The sequence below is a fragment of the Lampetra fluviatilis genome, chromosome 36, assembly GCF_964198595.1.
Source record: "Lampetra fluviatilis chromosome 36, kcLamFluv1.1, whole genome shotgun sequence".
In the NCBI taxonomy this organism is placed as follows: Eukaryota; Metazoa; Chordata; class Hyperoartia; order Petromyzontiformes; family Petromyzontidae; genus Lampetra; species Lampetra fluviatilis.
This window is the reverse complement of record NC_136310.1, coordinates 1,388,680-1,402,758: the sequence shown is the minus strand read 5'-3', so window position 1 is coordinate 1,402,758 and position 14,079 is coordinate 1,388,680. Positions and strand designations below refer to the sequence as shown.

At 51.9% G+C, this 14,079-nt stretch overlaps 1 protein-coding gene across 2 annotated transcripts; it reads left to right on the top strand.

Moving 5' to 3' along the window:
- Positions 1-11,241, top strand: LOC144945013 (putative G-protein coupled receptor 153). 2 transcript variants are annotated; one of them, XM_078873174.1, is made up of 5 exons: positions 1-940; positions 3,163-3,343; positions 3,893-4,134; positions 5,360-5,712; positions 6,657-11,241. In XM_078873174.1, exons 1-5 carry the CDS (start codon positions 89-91, stop codon positions 6,778-6,780), a joined length of 1,752 nt encoding a protein of 583 aa, XP_078729300.1. In that variant the 5' UTR covers positions 1-88; the 3' UTR covers positions 6,781-11,241. The 2 variants fall into 2 exon arrangements, with proteins under 2 accessions (XP_078729300.1, XP_078729299.1); XM_078873173.1 differs by lacking the exon at positions 6,657-11,241 and having other exon boundaries at positions 5,360-6,330.
- Positions 11,242-14,079: the final 2,838 nt, after the last annotated feature.

Below are 14,079 nucleotides of genomic sequence, written 5' to 3'. Positions count from 1 at the left end.
GCTCGAGCGTCTTTCGGACGCCGCCGTCGGCCGACCTTCGCGCCCCGAGGCAGCGGCTGCCCCCGGCCGTGCCGGGACTCCCCGCTCGATGCCGCCCCTGAGCAAGTGGAGGGACCTGAGCCACGCGCCGACGATGAGCGCCGACGAGCCGCGGGCGCCCTACAACCAGTCGCTGTCGTGGCTCATCTGCGCCCTCGTGGCGTTCTTCGCCAACGTGTGGGGCATCCTGAGCGTGACGGCCAAGCAGCACAAGTGGAAGCCGCTGGACATGCTGATCTGCGCGCTGGGTGCGACGCACGCCCTCAACGCGGGCGTCCCCATCGCCATGTACTCCGTCATCCAGATGCGCAAGTACTCGTCGGACTTCGAGTGGAACGAGGGCGTGTGCAAGGTGTTCGTGTCCACCTTCTACACACTCACGCTCGCCACCAGCTTCACCGTCACGTCGCTCTCCTACCACCGCATGTGGATGGTGCGCTGGCCCGTCAACTACCGGCTGAGCAACGCGCGCAAGCAGGCGCTGCAGACCGTCGCGGGCGTGTGGACGGTGTCGTTCGTGCTGTGCGCGCTGCCCGCCGTCGGGTGGCACGACACGGCCGAGCGCTTCTACCACCGCGACTGCCGCTTCATCGTGGGCAAGATCGGCCTCGGCTTCGCCGTCTGCTTCCTGCTGCTGGTTGCGGGCAGCTCGGCGATGAGCGTCGCCTGCATCGGCGTCGCCTTCTTCCAGACGGTGCGCGCCGGGTGCGGGCGCGGCCACGCCGCCGCGGGCGCCTCGGACGCCGCGTTCACGGTGCCCGCCATCGTGGTGGAGGACGCGCAGGGAAAGCGGCGCTCGTCCATCGACGGCTCCGAGTCGGTGCGGACGTCGCTGCAGATCACCTACCTCGTGACGGCCGTCGTGGTGCTCTACGATGCGCTGGCCGCCATGCCCATCATGGTGAGCGACGTCGTCCTTGCCATCCCCCGACCCACCCCTCCCGTGAGAATCACGCCGGCTAAGGTGTATTGTCAGCCTGGGCGCCACGGTGGCGAGATGTTAACTGCCTTGCCTCGTATACAGGGGGTTCGATCCCGGCCCTTGATGCCTGCTGCTGTATATTTGGAGTGTTCATGTTCTCCCCCCGTGGTCGCGTGGATTTCTCTCCGGGGTCCTCCGTCTTTTCCCTCCACAGTATTTGGCTGCTATTCATTTCCACCGTCATGACGAGTCACTTCGTTAAGCTGTCATTTGTGATAGCCAGGTCGCTTCTGGTAAAGAACTGTATAGCTCAGTGGGCCTTAGCTGGTAAAATAAAATATAGTTGATCGTTTTTCTAGACTGTGGCCTTTTCCCCAGCCACTCTGCTTGATTTGCACGTGGTGCCAAATGGTCGCGAATGGGAATTGCTCCAAACGACCCCGATTGCAGGAGAGCCGTGTTTCTGGACAGTGGTCGAGCTGGCCATAGTGAGCGAGTGCATCACCGACACTTGAGATTATTTTAATTGTGCGGTCATTGGTGACCGGGTTGAGTCCGTCAACTCACTGCCCCGGAGAACCCGATTTAATCGCAGCGGGTGGCCGAAACCTGGATTATTTCTAAACCCAGCATTTCGACAGTGCCGGCTCAGTGCTCTGATCTCCGCTCCATCCCAGCCACCTTTGTCTCTCCCGAGTGGTCGCAGCTGACACGAGGAGCGTCTCGAGCGTCACAAGGTGCGGTGGACTTCTCCGTGTCGTCCCTTCCCCTTGCCGGTCGAGCGTGCACCCTTCGTCGTTGTGAACGCTCATTCATTGGCCGATAACGCCTTTTATACTGTATATATATAGAGAGAGAGAGAACCAGCGGAGCCGCGTGTCTGCCACCTTCCCCAGGTTGTCTGCGGCCTCCTCTCGTTCTCTCTCGACGACAGCGGGCGATAGACTGGGCCGTGCAGAGACGGCCATGCGAGCAGCGAGCCGCTCGCTGGGTGTAAAGTGCTTCATTAATCGGAAGCTACCGTCCGCTCAGCAATGTCACAAATTACACCAGAGGTGTTCAATTAAAAGAGGAAGGAGCTACTAATTTTAGACCCCGGATCGACGACGGAGCGGAGATGCTCCCAATAATTTGTTTCTTTGCTGCGGCCTCGTCTGTGGAGGCTCTCTCAGGACGCCGCGTGTGCTTACCCAGTAAGCATGCAAGGCGCCACAGTGGCGAGATGTTATTTCGCTTGCCCTAGTATGGAGGAGGTCGTGGGTTCGATCTCAACCCTGACGCCTGTATATTTGGAGTTTGCATGTCTCTCTCCCCGTGGTCGTGTGGTTTTTTTTCTGGGTCCTTCGCTTTCTCCAACCACATTTAGAAACGTGCGTTCAGAGTGTTTGGCTGCTATAAATTTCCACACGATGATAAGCCACTTCGTTGAGCTATCATTTGTGGCCAGGTCGCTTCTGATCTAAATATATATAGCTCAGTGAGCCTTACCTGGTAAAATAAAAGATGTGTTTTTTTCTAGTTTATGCAACGTTGGCCCAATCTTCTCTCTCTATGAGTCTGTTCTCTCTCTCTCTGAGTTTTTTATCTTTCTCTCTGAGAGTGAGAGGATACCGTGGAGAGGAGCGTTGCAAATTGAAATCGTGATTTCTGCCATCGGTGTCGTCATCGGCCACTGGCTATCCAACTGCCGGACGAAATCCATTTCAATGCAATTGTTACCACTCCTCAGTGTTTTCCAGTTGCGTCCCTCCAACGCATTGTTTATTTATTGTATTTCACTGATGAACGACAACAACGACAACAACGACAACCACCACTTGCGTTGAGATGGCGCGGTTAGAGTGGCGTCACACAAATTGGCGGATGCGGCCGGGCTGGCAGATGTCCTCTCACCACAGCCATTCGAAGCAAAAATGTTATCCAAACCAATCCGTGAACGAATAGAGCGTCGTCTGCCTCTGCTTTTGCTGTTGCCAATCGTTACAATAACCAATAATTATAACAACCAATAGCTACAGCAATCGACAGCGTTTGAATGGCAGGAAATGACCGCGGATGTCCGCAAAGAAGGCCACAAACGCTGAGCACAGTACAAATAGAAGAAAATCCAAAATTCGATAAACGTCGTGATTTTATTTTGCTTGTGCCTCTGTCGTTCTCCCCGCACCCTCCCATTGTCCCCCCGACCCCCGTCCCTCAAGGCCGTGAGCTTCGTGAGCATCCGGCACGACGCGGCGCGACCGTGGATGGTGATCGCTTGCCTCTGGTGCTCGCTGGTGCAGACCATGCTCTTCCCGGCCATGGTGTGGCTGTGCGAGCGCTACCGGGCCGACTGCCGCGCCATCTGGGACAAGTGCCTCGCCCTGCTGGCCAGCGACGAGGGTGCGGAGCCGATCGCGGGTTTGGCAACTGGACATCTGCGTGAAAGAGCTTGACAGCTCATCGGATTTCTCCAGGATAAAAGAAAAAATTCCGATTCTGTTATTGTTTTTTGGTTGTTGTCATCGTCGTTGTTTTCCGCCGACGCGGAATTTGTCACGGCTCTCGCAGGGCGACGCGAGCCGTTGTGCTAGAGGACGTCCCGCGGAAGTGGATGTCGTGGCGCTGCCTCTGAGGCCCCGTGAGGTGGCTGCCGCTGTGCCCGTGTGTGGCGACGCTCGCCGGCCCAGGAGACCTTTTGACCCGGTTACCGGCAGCAGATGCTCGACATCCCATTGTTGAGTCTGAGCCAGATTGGCAGCAGACGTAGCGCAGCAGCGTTGATGCTGTTGTTGCTGTTCCAGAGACCGTGCGGTCAGAATGGCGCGTCCCTAAGAGCGCGCAATGATGGACGTTCAGACCTACTCTTCTCCGCATCTGCGTGTATCTCTTATCTCTCCCTTTTATCTCTCCCACCTCTCTCTCTCCCCCCCGCGCGACCGCCGCGTGCAGAGAAGTCCGCGGGCTGCCCCTACGCGTCCCCCTACGGCTCGGCGCAGCGCTTCGACCCGCTGGCCCCGCCCGAGACGCTCAGTGTGGAGCGCTTCACGCACGGCGGCGGCGGCGGCGGCGGCGCCGATGGCTGCGGCACCGCCGGGGAGCCCGGAGAGCCGGGGGGCTCCGAGCTCCACCTCGGCCTCGACAGCTTCCCCCTCTGCGAGCTGCCGCAGGGAGACCGCATGCAGTACCTGCAGGTGGCAGTCGCACACACACAACAGGCAAACCACCGTCACCGTCACGATCCATGGACAAAAATCCCGCAGGTGTCCACCGCACATGTTCCTCTCTGTCTTGTGGCATGATGCGCAAGTCGTGGCCACATCTTTCTGGCACCAATCTCTTTATGCCATCGTGAAGCCATTCCCTCTGAGGCCTTCCTCTCTTTCCAGTTCCCTCCATTTTTCCGAACAACACGTGTTACATTGTCCTGCCCGTTGGCCATCCTACACGTGTCCAAATAGTGCCCGTTTCCTTCTCACCACTGTCTGCATCATCAGCACCACGTTGTCTTCTACGGTGCAACTTCTTTATTCTACACTGGTCACTCTTTGGGTCCAGCTTAGATGCAGTGTCCTTCTGTAGAAATACATTTTGAGTGACAACTATATCCCATCAGTCTTTTTTAATGTGCGAGTCTCGCAGGCAGACAAAGCTGTCCTGAACACCGTATAGCCTCGAACAGAGACTGCTGTTAGCGGGTAGCAGTACCGATGAAGGCCGGCACGGCACACAAGGGGGACTGTGACCAGCACCACGCCCGCCTGGCCACCTATATCTCCTTGGTGGCGATGTTTACTACACACCGCACCAGGTACTCATTTGAGGCTGAGTCGACCTAGGGGAGGCCCAGGACCGATTGACGTAATCGCTACTTTGTGTTGACCGTGAGTGGAAATTGAAGTCTGGTTGACGGGTTTGTAGCGCAGCATGATAAACGTTGCACTCCGCTCCCCTCACATGCACGTACACAGACAAAGATCCCCTGCAGAGCTGACTGTTGTAGTGATGTTAAATGATGATCGATGATGATGACGACGACGACGATGACGAATATGGTAACAATGACAATGGAAACAATGACGATGAGCAATAACAGTAACGATGGCCATGACATTACAATAACAATCACTGTAGAAGATGATGAGGATGATGACAACAGTCGTGAAATCAATTACAATGATGAAACACGATGACGATGATGGTGACGACGAAGATGTTGATGGTGATGACGATGACGACGACTATGACGATGGTGATGACGATAACTATATTGACGATAAAAATGGTGACGACGAAGATGGTGACGACGATGATGGTCACCACGATGACGATATTGCTGACGATGATGGTGATGTCGACGATGACGACGATGATGATGCTGACATCGACGATGCTTGGGCCGCCGCGCTCTCCCCGCAGGTGCCGCAGACTCGCCGCTTCTCCCACGACGAGGGCGACGTGTGGCAGGGCGCGCAGACCGCGTACCTCCAGGTCTGGGCGCCCACGGGGGGCTCCGGGGTGATCCACATCCACGGCGCCGTCAAGCCGGGCGACCTGGGCCCCGGCGGGGGCTACCTGCTCGCGCCGTACTCCGACCCGCAGCTCGCCGGCCACCCGGCCTACCACCACCACCACCACCGACGGCGCCGCCTCTCCGACGACTACGGGGCCCTCATGCGGCAGCGGCTACCGTGCGGCGGCGGCGGGGGCAACGACGTCGGCCAGGCGGGCGACGAGACGGCGCCGGTGGCGAGGGCGCCCGAGTCGTCGCGGTACGTGAGCCGCGAGGACGTGGCGCGCTTCATCGACAAGACGTCGGTGACGCTCGGCGGCGGCGGCGGCGGCTCCGGCGCCGCGGCGACGGAGCCGGCCGACTCCGCCGAGCTGCGAACGATCGTGCTGGCGGACTTGGCGGAGGAGCCGCGGTGCAGGCACCCCGCCCCCCTCTCTCCTCACCCCAACCCCAGCCCCGATCCCGCCGCTCCCAGCGCCGACGCGGGAGGAGGAGGCGGCGGCGGCGGGGACGACGGTGCCGCGGAGCGGACTCGGGTCTCCGGCGTCGACGGCTCCGCGGGTGGAACTCCGGCGCGCGACGGCGACGCCCGAGGACTTGCCGTGCCTGTCGTCTCGGTGTCGCCGGCCAAAGAGGCCGCCGCGAAACCGTGCGGCCGAGCGGCCGGCGCGACGCGCGACGGGTCGGACGGCGCCGCCGCCGTCGCCGCTTGCGCTCGATCCGCGTGCGAGCGGGGAGCGCCGGGGGAAGCCGGCGCCGCGGCCGCGAGCGAGAGCGCGGCGTCGTGAGCGAATACGTGCGAGGCGGCGAGCCGGACCGACCGACTCGCTCGCTGACCGTGCGGAAAGAAGACGGGCGAGTGGCCGTTGGTCGTCGCAGGCCGTCGCGTCGGCCCGGCGGTGACGTCGGAAGCGGGCGCTCGACGGAGCCGAGCTCGGATCTGTCCTCGCGACGCATTGCGCGAGCTCGGCATTCACCGGAAGCGTGCGAACGGAAGCGAGCGGAGCCGCTGTTGTTGCGATGTCGCGACAAGAGGCCCCTGTGTGCCGACGAGGGTCGTGAGAAATGTCACGGCGTGTCTCGTTTGTGGGAAAAGAAACACGTGGCCCAGAACAAGCTGTGAATTTTAATGGCAAGGAAACGTATAAAACATTTTTTTTTTATTGATTTCAGTTTTCTTTTTTCTCTACTCCTTTTGCACAGGGCTCAAGTCTTGCATCGACGTGAAAAAAATGTAATTACAGAGCAAGAAGTGCCTGGGGTGTGCTGGAGAGAAAGCCATTGCTTAAATAAAATAATTGCTTCTCAAAAACAAGAACGCTGGTGAACGTCCGGCGATCTTACAAAAGCCTCGGGCAGCTGTGTGCACAGGCACATTGATGAGTGGGTGAGACTGTGCTAACAGTCGTTGTATCACTCTGAAAGGCATACCCCGTGATCATCGTCATCATTATAAGCCATGGTCTATCCACTGCTGGATGAAGGCTTCATCACGCTGTCACCATTCCTATTGGCCCTCTGATAAGAATCTGAATATTTATTTTTCCTGGAAAAATCCGACGAGCAATTTTTTTCACAGATGTCCGGTAAGGGCAGGTCAGAACGTTACAACAACAATACAACAACACAGTCCATCTCACTTCTTCACGCGAACCGGTCTAAACGCTGCCATCTCCCCGGCGACCGACGTGGGACAAGTTCTCACCTACGCGTTGCGGCCGCCGTTCCTTCGTAAGGCCTGTCCATGGGTCGTCATCCCTTCTCGTGGATGCGTCCTGCCCAAGCCCATTTTCTGTTCCCAAGAGTCCGTTTGCTGTCTGTGATTTGCAGTTGTTCACCGATGCTCCTCTTTCTGTCTTGCAGTTTATTTCAAGTACAAGTATGGGCCTTTACATTCCTCTTCAGCAGGTCCCAGAATTCCCACTTATCGAGCAAAGCCACACTTGAGTCCAAGGACTCATTATCAGGAGGGTGCTGCCACATTTGGGTTTTTATTTTAAGATGTTTCAGCAAGTTAATGGGTTGTTTATTATATTTGGGGGAGGAAACCCGCGAGGGGGCAACGCTATATCCCCGTACAGATAGAAACAGATGGCGATTACTCCACCGCCTTCTCCTGTGCACCGCCTTCTGGCGAGCCAGGGTATGGCACCACCTCGTCGCCCACGGGAAGGGAGTTTCACAACGCCATCTGTGCGGTGATCCACCAACCCTCGGTGCTGCTTCCACGGCGCTGCTGGGTTACAGGCAGCCACGTGCAGCGCAGCTACCACCGCTGCCCGGCTACCCGCCGGTTACCCTCAGAGCGGAGCTCGTCAGAACCCAGCTGTTGTCACGGCTTGCCGATCGGGCGCGGGTCAGCTCATTTTTATCGCGTTGTCGCCTGACCCGAACCCGAACGGCAACCCGTCAAAACGTACAATTCCGACCTGCATCGTGGGTCGCCGTGGGTCGCCGTGGGTCGCCGTGGGTCGCCGTGGGAATCAGAATCTGTTACCAATTGCAGGACCGCAGCGTTTCCCTTGCTGCTGTTAGCCACCAACTTCAGGAGGATTTCTTCATCGACGAATTCGGGGTTTTTTTTGTTAATGGGAACTGAATGGCCTGAGCATTCAGATACCCTCGTGTGAGTTACCCCATCCGGCGGATTTGAGTCTGATGTTTTTAAATAATACAACGTGTGTTTTCGGTGAAGTATTTGGAATCGCATATCTGTTGTCAGATATGTCTCCTCTGCAATGCACTCAAAACAACGTCTCTCTCTGGGCTATTATTCATGAGGAGGTGTGACCTTTGTGACTGTTTAACGATGAATCTTTACAGGAATCGACACGATTAATCTCGCTCCGGTAACGTCTGAAAAATATTAAGCTGATTAAAACAAAAGAAACCCGTTTCATTAGTATCCCCGCTCGATGTTGTGCAATGTTTATAATATACGTAACGTTTTTTTTTTGGTACATTTTCCTAAAATGTAAATAACACAGTGAAATTTGTTAGGTGTAAAAAAATATGTAAAAAAACACGAAACGAAAACTTTTGTACAAAAAACTAAATCCGTTTGCATGCTCTGTCTTGCGAACCGATATCAGTTGCAGCGTTGGATTCACAAACCCGCGAACGTGCGCGGTTCGTCAATTCGTCCGTTTATCGAATCGTGATTTTGACATCTCGAGTCTTTGCAGTGTCGCCACAACAACGGCACGGTTGTTGTATCTTTTACCCTCCCCCCCCTCCTCGCGCTGTTGATGGCATCGCCGAGATTTCACGGTGCACTTACGAGATGACTGACAACACTGCCGCGTGCCGCGTGCGTGGAAGACACCCACACCGTGCTGTGACGATGGAGTGCGCTCGCTCTTAGCGTAACGTGGCGCTTCATGGGTACAGACAAGTCTACGGACTGAACCTGCCATTGCTCGTTCGCAGCTATGCCAGCAGCTCTGAAACAGCAGTCCTTTATTCAAAGGCCACTCCCCAACCTCTGCCTTTCCACAGTCTACCAAATCTTCTTCTTTGCTGTGCCCACGCAGCTCGAGGTGACGCTTGGCAGGTGAGCGGAGTGATGCTCGTTATCAGTCTGGTGCTTGACTTGGGATGATTGCGTAATAGGGGGTGAATTTAAAATCGCCGATTTTGAAACAACGCAATTTAATCGCTCCGGCAGTAATGTTTCGGTCGGGCGGTTTCAATGGCAGAATGTTTGCATATTTTTTTTGCGCAGAGATCCGATGCGGTGGTTCGTACGCTGCACCGCAAACCTGGTGTCCTGGGTTCGATTCCCGGCTACGGCTAACAACTTTCACTCGTCACTTGATGATAGCCTTGGAAAACAAACGTGGCTAACATCACTGGCGTGTGATATGTGGACCAGTCCCGGCAAGACCCCTCGTCGCTAACCCGCGTTGACCAGCTTGGCGAAGCATGGTCAAAAAAGCCACATGACCTACACGCCATGGGGGAGCCTTCACCCAGAAGAGTTGCCAATTATGATATTTGTCATCTGAAAATCTAACGTGATTGAATTTGTTTTATATTACATGTGCTTTGATTTACATAGAAGCAGTGATGAGTGGCATCTTTAAAGTTACAGTCTCCTCATTTGTCATCTACGGATGCCGATGCTGTGATGATGAATCCATGGACCGCGTGCGTTCACCTTTATAAAGAGGCTGACTGTGTGTGCGTGTATAGCCCTGACACGCAGTCTCTCGTGTGCGTGTGTGTGGAGTGGTGGCACTGATACGCACCCTGGGCGACACAATTCGTGCTCACAGCCGACATCGGTGATGAATACCTGAACTGCTCCTGAGCCCCCCCCCCCCCTCGGTCGACCCAATGAGTACCTGGTGCAGTGCGTGAAACGTCAGCACAACGAGACGAAGGTGACCGGGCGTGGCGCTCGGCACACCAACCGCCTTTATATGCGCTCGCTAACGCCACTTGATAGACTACATGGCGGATATTCGGTTTTTTGTCCAGCCATAAATATAAAATAAATGATTTTGCCATGTGACGAGCATCTGTATAGCTGGCTGTGTGTGAAATGTGTAGCAGTCCGAAAGTGGATCAGATGTAATTTGCAGGGAACTGAGAAGTCGTTTTCTGATATCTGCGGCCATTCTGTTCACGTGGGGAGCGTGCCCTGCTCTGCGAGAGTTCCACATGTAGTAACGTGTGTGTCGTGACATTCACCCGAAAGTGCAATCGCATCAACATTGGAAGTGCTGCTCTCAGTCGCGTGCGATCGTGCTACATCTTCAAACAGGAACACTTTGCATGCCCAATTTACATCGGTTTGGAGATTGTGGCATACGCACTCAAACACGCGGATGCCAATATGAGACTGCTTGCTTGGATCGTGTCTTTAAATAAAAGGTAAAATATTTGCATTGTCACAAGATTGGAAATGTACCTACTCATGCACCGTGGGCTTATTTCCGTTCACGCACTCAATATTACCATGGTTTTAGAATGTGTTTTTTTTTTATATCTTTCATAACATGTTTAAATTGTATTATTTCATGCGATCTTGATGTAATTTATTCAGTTTAATTTTCTTACTATTTATTTTCGCAATGTGTGCGCAATGGTGTGTAATTATTGCTCTTGTCGTGTTGTGAATTAATGGGTTGTGTCTGCGGATTTTTTTTATTTTCTCTGACCCAAGTGGAACTGATGAGCTGCTGCCATCTCTGTGAGAGTCGCCTTGGACACGTGTCGTGAATCTCAAGGGTCCGTCCCGGTTAAATAAAGATCAATGAAAAATAATGTATATCTTGTGATAATATCAAATCCAAATATACACGCTTTGTAATATTTATGCCTTGATAAAAAAAAAAATCTAATTATATACGCCAGAGCGATCGACTAGGGGATGTGGTCTCTGGATTGATGTTGAGGTCTCGACAGGGGAGGGGGGTGGGAAAGTGTTTAATGAAATATTAAATTAGCTTATTATTGAAAGCCACAGCAAGTGCCCTCGAGCAATTCGGCTGTTCACATTTCAGGCTCTTGTTGGTCGGTGTATCCAACGGTGGTCAATATGAGTAGGCCGACGTAAAATGAATACGGCCGCAACATTTAACGTTGTGAGGTTAATGTGTCATCATGAGTTTTGTTTTGTTTTCGTACTTTTGGAAAATCGTTGCCCCCCCCAAAAAGCATATGGTTGTTGTAAGATTGTTAACAATTGTAGTAAAGTTTGGGTTTACTGTTGCTTGTTCCACATGAATGTTTGCTCTCACTCTTAAAATAAAATGAGCAGCGACATTCAAAGAATATACAAGTGGGGAAATTATTTCCTGAGTGGTGGACGCAAAGATATGTTTTAAGTTCCAAGTTCATTTGAGATGAAGAGACCAGGTTAGTCTCGCCAAAATTACAAAAAAGTATTAACTTAACGTAATGGGCTCAATCAACAAAGTGGAAAAGGTGAGTGGACTAATTGACCAAAGAGATCGTGTTTGAGACATTGGGAGCTGCACACGGTAAGGAGCGGCCTTTGAATTGCGCAGTTGACTACGTACGGTGAGAAAGAAGTTCCACATACAACCTACCATGCTGATTGCGTCGATGACAACAACAGCTCTGTGGAGATGACAATGCCACGGCCTTCAGATATTATTCACTGAGTGCAGAACTCCGCTGTCCTGTTTCACACGACGTAGCCACAGCAGCTCTCTATTCACTTTTATCCGAGGGTTATCAGCATTGTTTTTTTAATTTGCACGGTTGGCTACGCACGGTGCGAAATAAGTTCAACGTACATACGAGTAAAATTCACGTATAAACCCCACGGATAATGGGATCTGCGATGTCGGTTCCCCCATATCACCGCAGTTAAGAGTTGTGTAAAACCACACTTTTGTAAAAAAAAAATAGTTGGTGTCCACGAGCCTATTTTTTTTGTTACCAGTGGCACACCACGGCAAATGGAATAGTCGAGGATATAATACATGAAGGGAAAAGGGAAATACGAGGAAAAGTATGGAAAGGGAATGGAAGAACGAGAGCAAAGGGTCAGGGGAGATTTAGATAGGGATGAGGAAGAGGCGACATCGGGGATTCCACGCTGCTGCACAGCACAGCGTCTGTTTTCACAGTGGGCGGGGCGGGCGGGGGGGTGTGGCTACGCAGAAGTCACGTGGTCTACGGGAGATTCGAGACCGATGAAGTTCGACGTTTCCGGTCCATGCCCACAGCAGGTCATGTGCACCAATTGAAACCTGTTTCTCGAGGCACGCTGTTGGTTACCAGTTAGGGTACGCCGGTTTTCATTGTCGACGTCGGTTTTTTTTATTTCCCCAAAAAATAAATCCATGAGACGCGCTTAGAACTACGCCGAGGAAGAGTGACACTTAGATTCGAGGACATACACGGGTTAGTTTAACACGTAGGCTTTCGCGACCAATATTGTTCATAATCAACGATTTTTGGGTTTAGATCGCGTTATTTATAAATGTGTCGTAACCCTCCACCACCCGACAAGGCCAATCAGTAAAAAAAAAAGTGTCACGTTGACAAAAGACAAATAGTTCACTGCTTTAGCCCACCGGTGTGTTGAAGCGTGAAACCACAACATTTACAATTTGAGTACGACGTTTCGCTGGTAATTGCATCCAGCATCATCGGGCAATTCGCCAGAATGGTGAGGCTCTGCTGTGTCTCCCGTTCTTATATAGAGCAGCAGCAGGGTGACGTCATCATTAACTCATTAACTCATCAGGTGCAAAGATTTGAGGGGGGGGGGTTATTGTAATTATATACTTGATTAGTAATAAGGCTATTGTTACGATGCGAGTTGTAGATTAGTAATCATTTGGAATGTGTTCTATTGTGATTATGCTACATTAATAATCAGTTAGTGCTTGTTTCCCTTATAAGGAATTGTAATGCATCTTATTTAATAATAAGAAGCACTAAGACAGAATGGCTACAATAATGCTCAAATTAACAGAGCACTAAATGCCAAATCACGATCGCAAAGCAACACTGCTGAAAGCGATCAGATTATTAAAACAATAAAAATACCATTTATCTCAGGAGTAACTGACAAATTAGCCCGTGTTTTGCAAAAGCAAAACATTACAGTAAGATTTGGTACAGTACACAAAATTCAACAATTAGTAACGTGCACTAAAGACGAATTACCTAAATTATCAACAGAAGGTGTATATCGGATTAATTGTGTATGTGGCAGATGCTATATTGGACAGACAGGGCGTAACGTTAGTGTAAGACTAAAAGAACACCAGAGAAATATTAAACTATCGCAAACACAACTGTCGGCAGTGGCAGAACATGCTTGTCAACAGGGACACTCAATTGATTTTGACAACGTTGAAGTGTTGTGTAAAACTAGTTACTACTGGCAAAGACTAATTAGAGAATCCATTGAGATTGAGAGAAACAGAAATAACTTTAATCGCTCAGACAGCTACAGGCTTAGTGCGGCCTGGAAGCGTATTATTAAATAAGATGCATTACAATTCCTTATAAGGGAAACAAGCACTAACTGATTATTAATGTAGCATAATCACAATAGAACACATTCCAAATGATTACTAATCTACAACTCGCATCGTAACAATAGCCTTATTACTAATCAAGTATATAATTACAATAACCCCCCCCCCTCAAATCTTTGCACCTGATGAGTTAATGAGTTAATGATGACGTCACCCTGCTGCTGCTCTATATAAGAACGGGAGACACAGCAGAGCCTCACCATTCTGGCGAATTGCCCGATGATGCTGGATGCAATTACCAGCGAAACGTCGTACTCAAATTGTAAATGTTGTGGTTTCACGCTTCAACACACCGGTGGGCTAAAGCAGTGAACTATTTGTCTTTTGTCAACGTGACACTTTTTTTTTTACTGATTGGCCTTGTCGGGTGGTGGAGGGTTACGACACATTTATAAATAACGCGATCTAAACCCAAAAATCGTTGATTATACACGGGTTAGTTAGACTGTTGAGGAAGGCGGTGTCTTCACCCAGGCTGACATTCGTGGTTGGATGACGGCCGGTGGACCGGTGAGCGACGCTCGTGACTGAGCCGAAGCCAAAATGAGTTTACTAAAAAATACCACGTGGAGTAAACGGAGCGGTAGCATCAAAGG

Excerpts from the sequence above, each read along its gene's own strand:
- LOC144945013 (XM_078873173.1), top strand. The coding sequence starts at position 89 with ATGCCGCCCCTGAGCAAGTGGAGGGACCTGAGCCACGCGCCGACGATG. Across the intron at positions 941-3,162 it reads TGGCCGCCATGCCCATCATG|GCCGTGAGCTTCGTGAGCAT; the intron begins GTGAGCGACGTC and ends CCGTCCCTCAAG. Across the intron at positions 4,135-5,359 it reads ACCGCATGCAGTACCTGCAG|GTGCCGCAGACTCGCCGCTT; the intron begins GTGGCAGTCGCA and ends CTCTCCCCGCAG.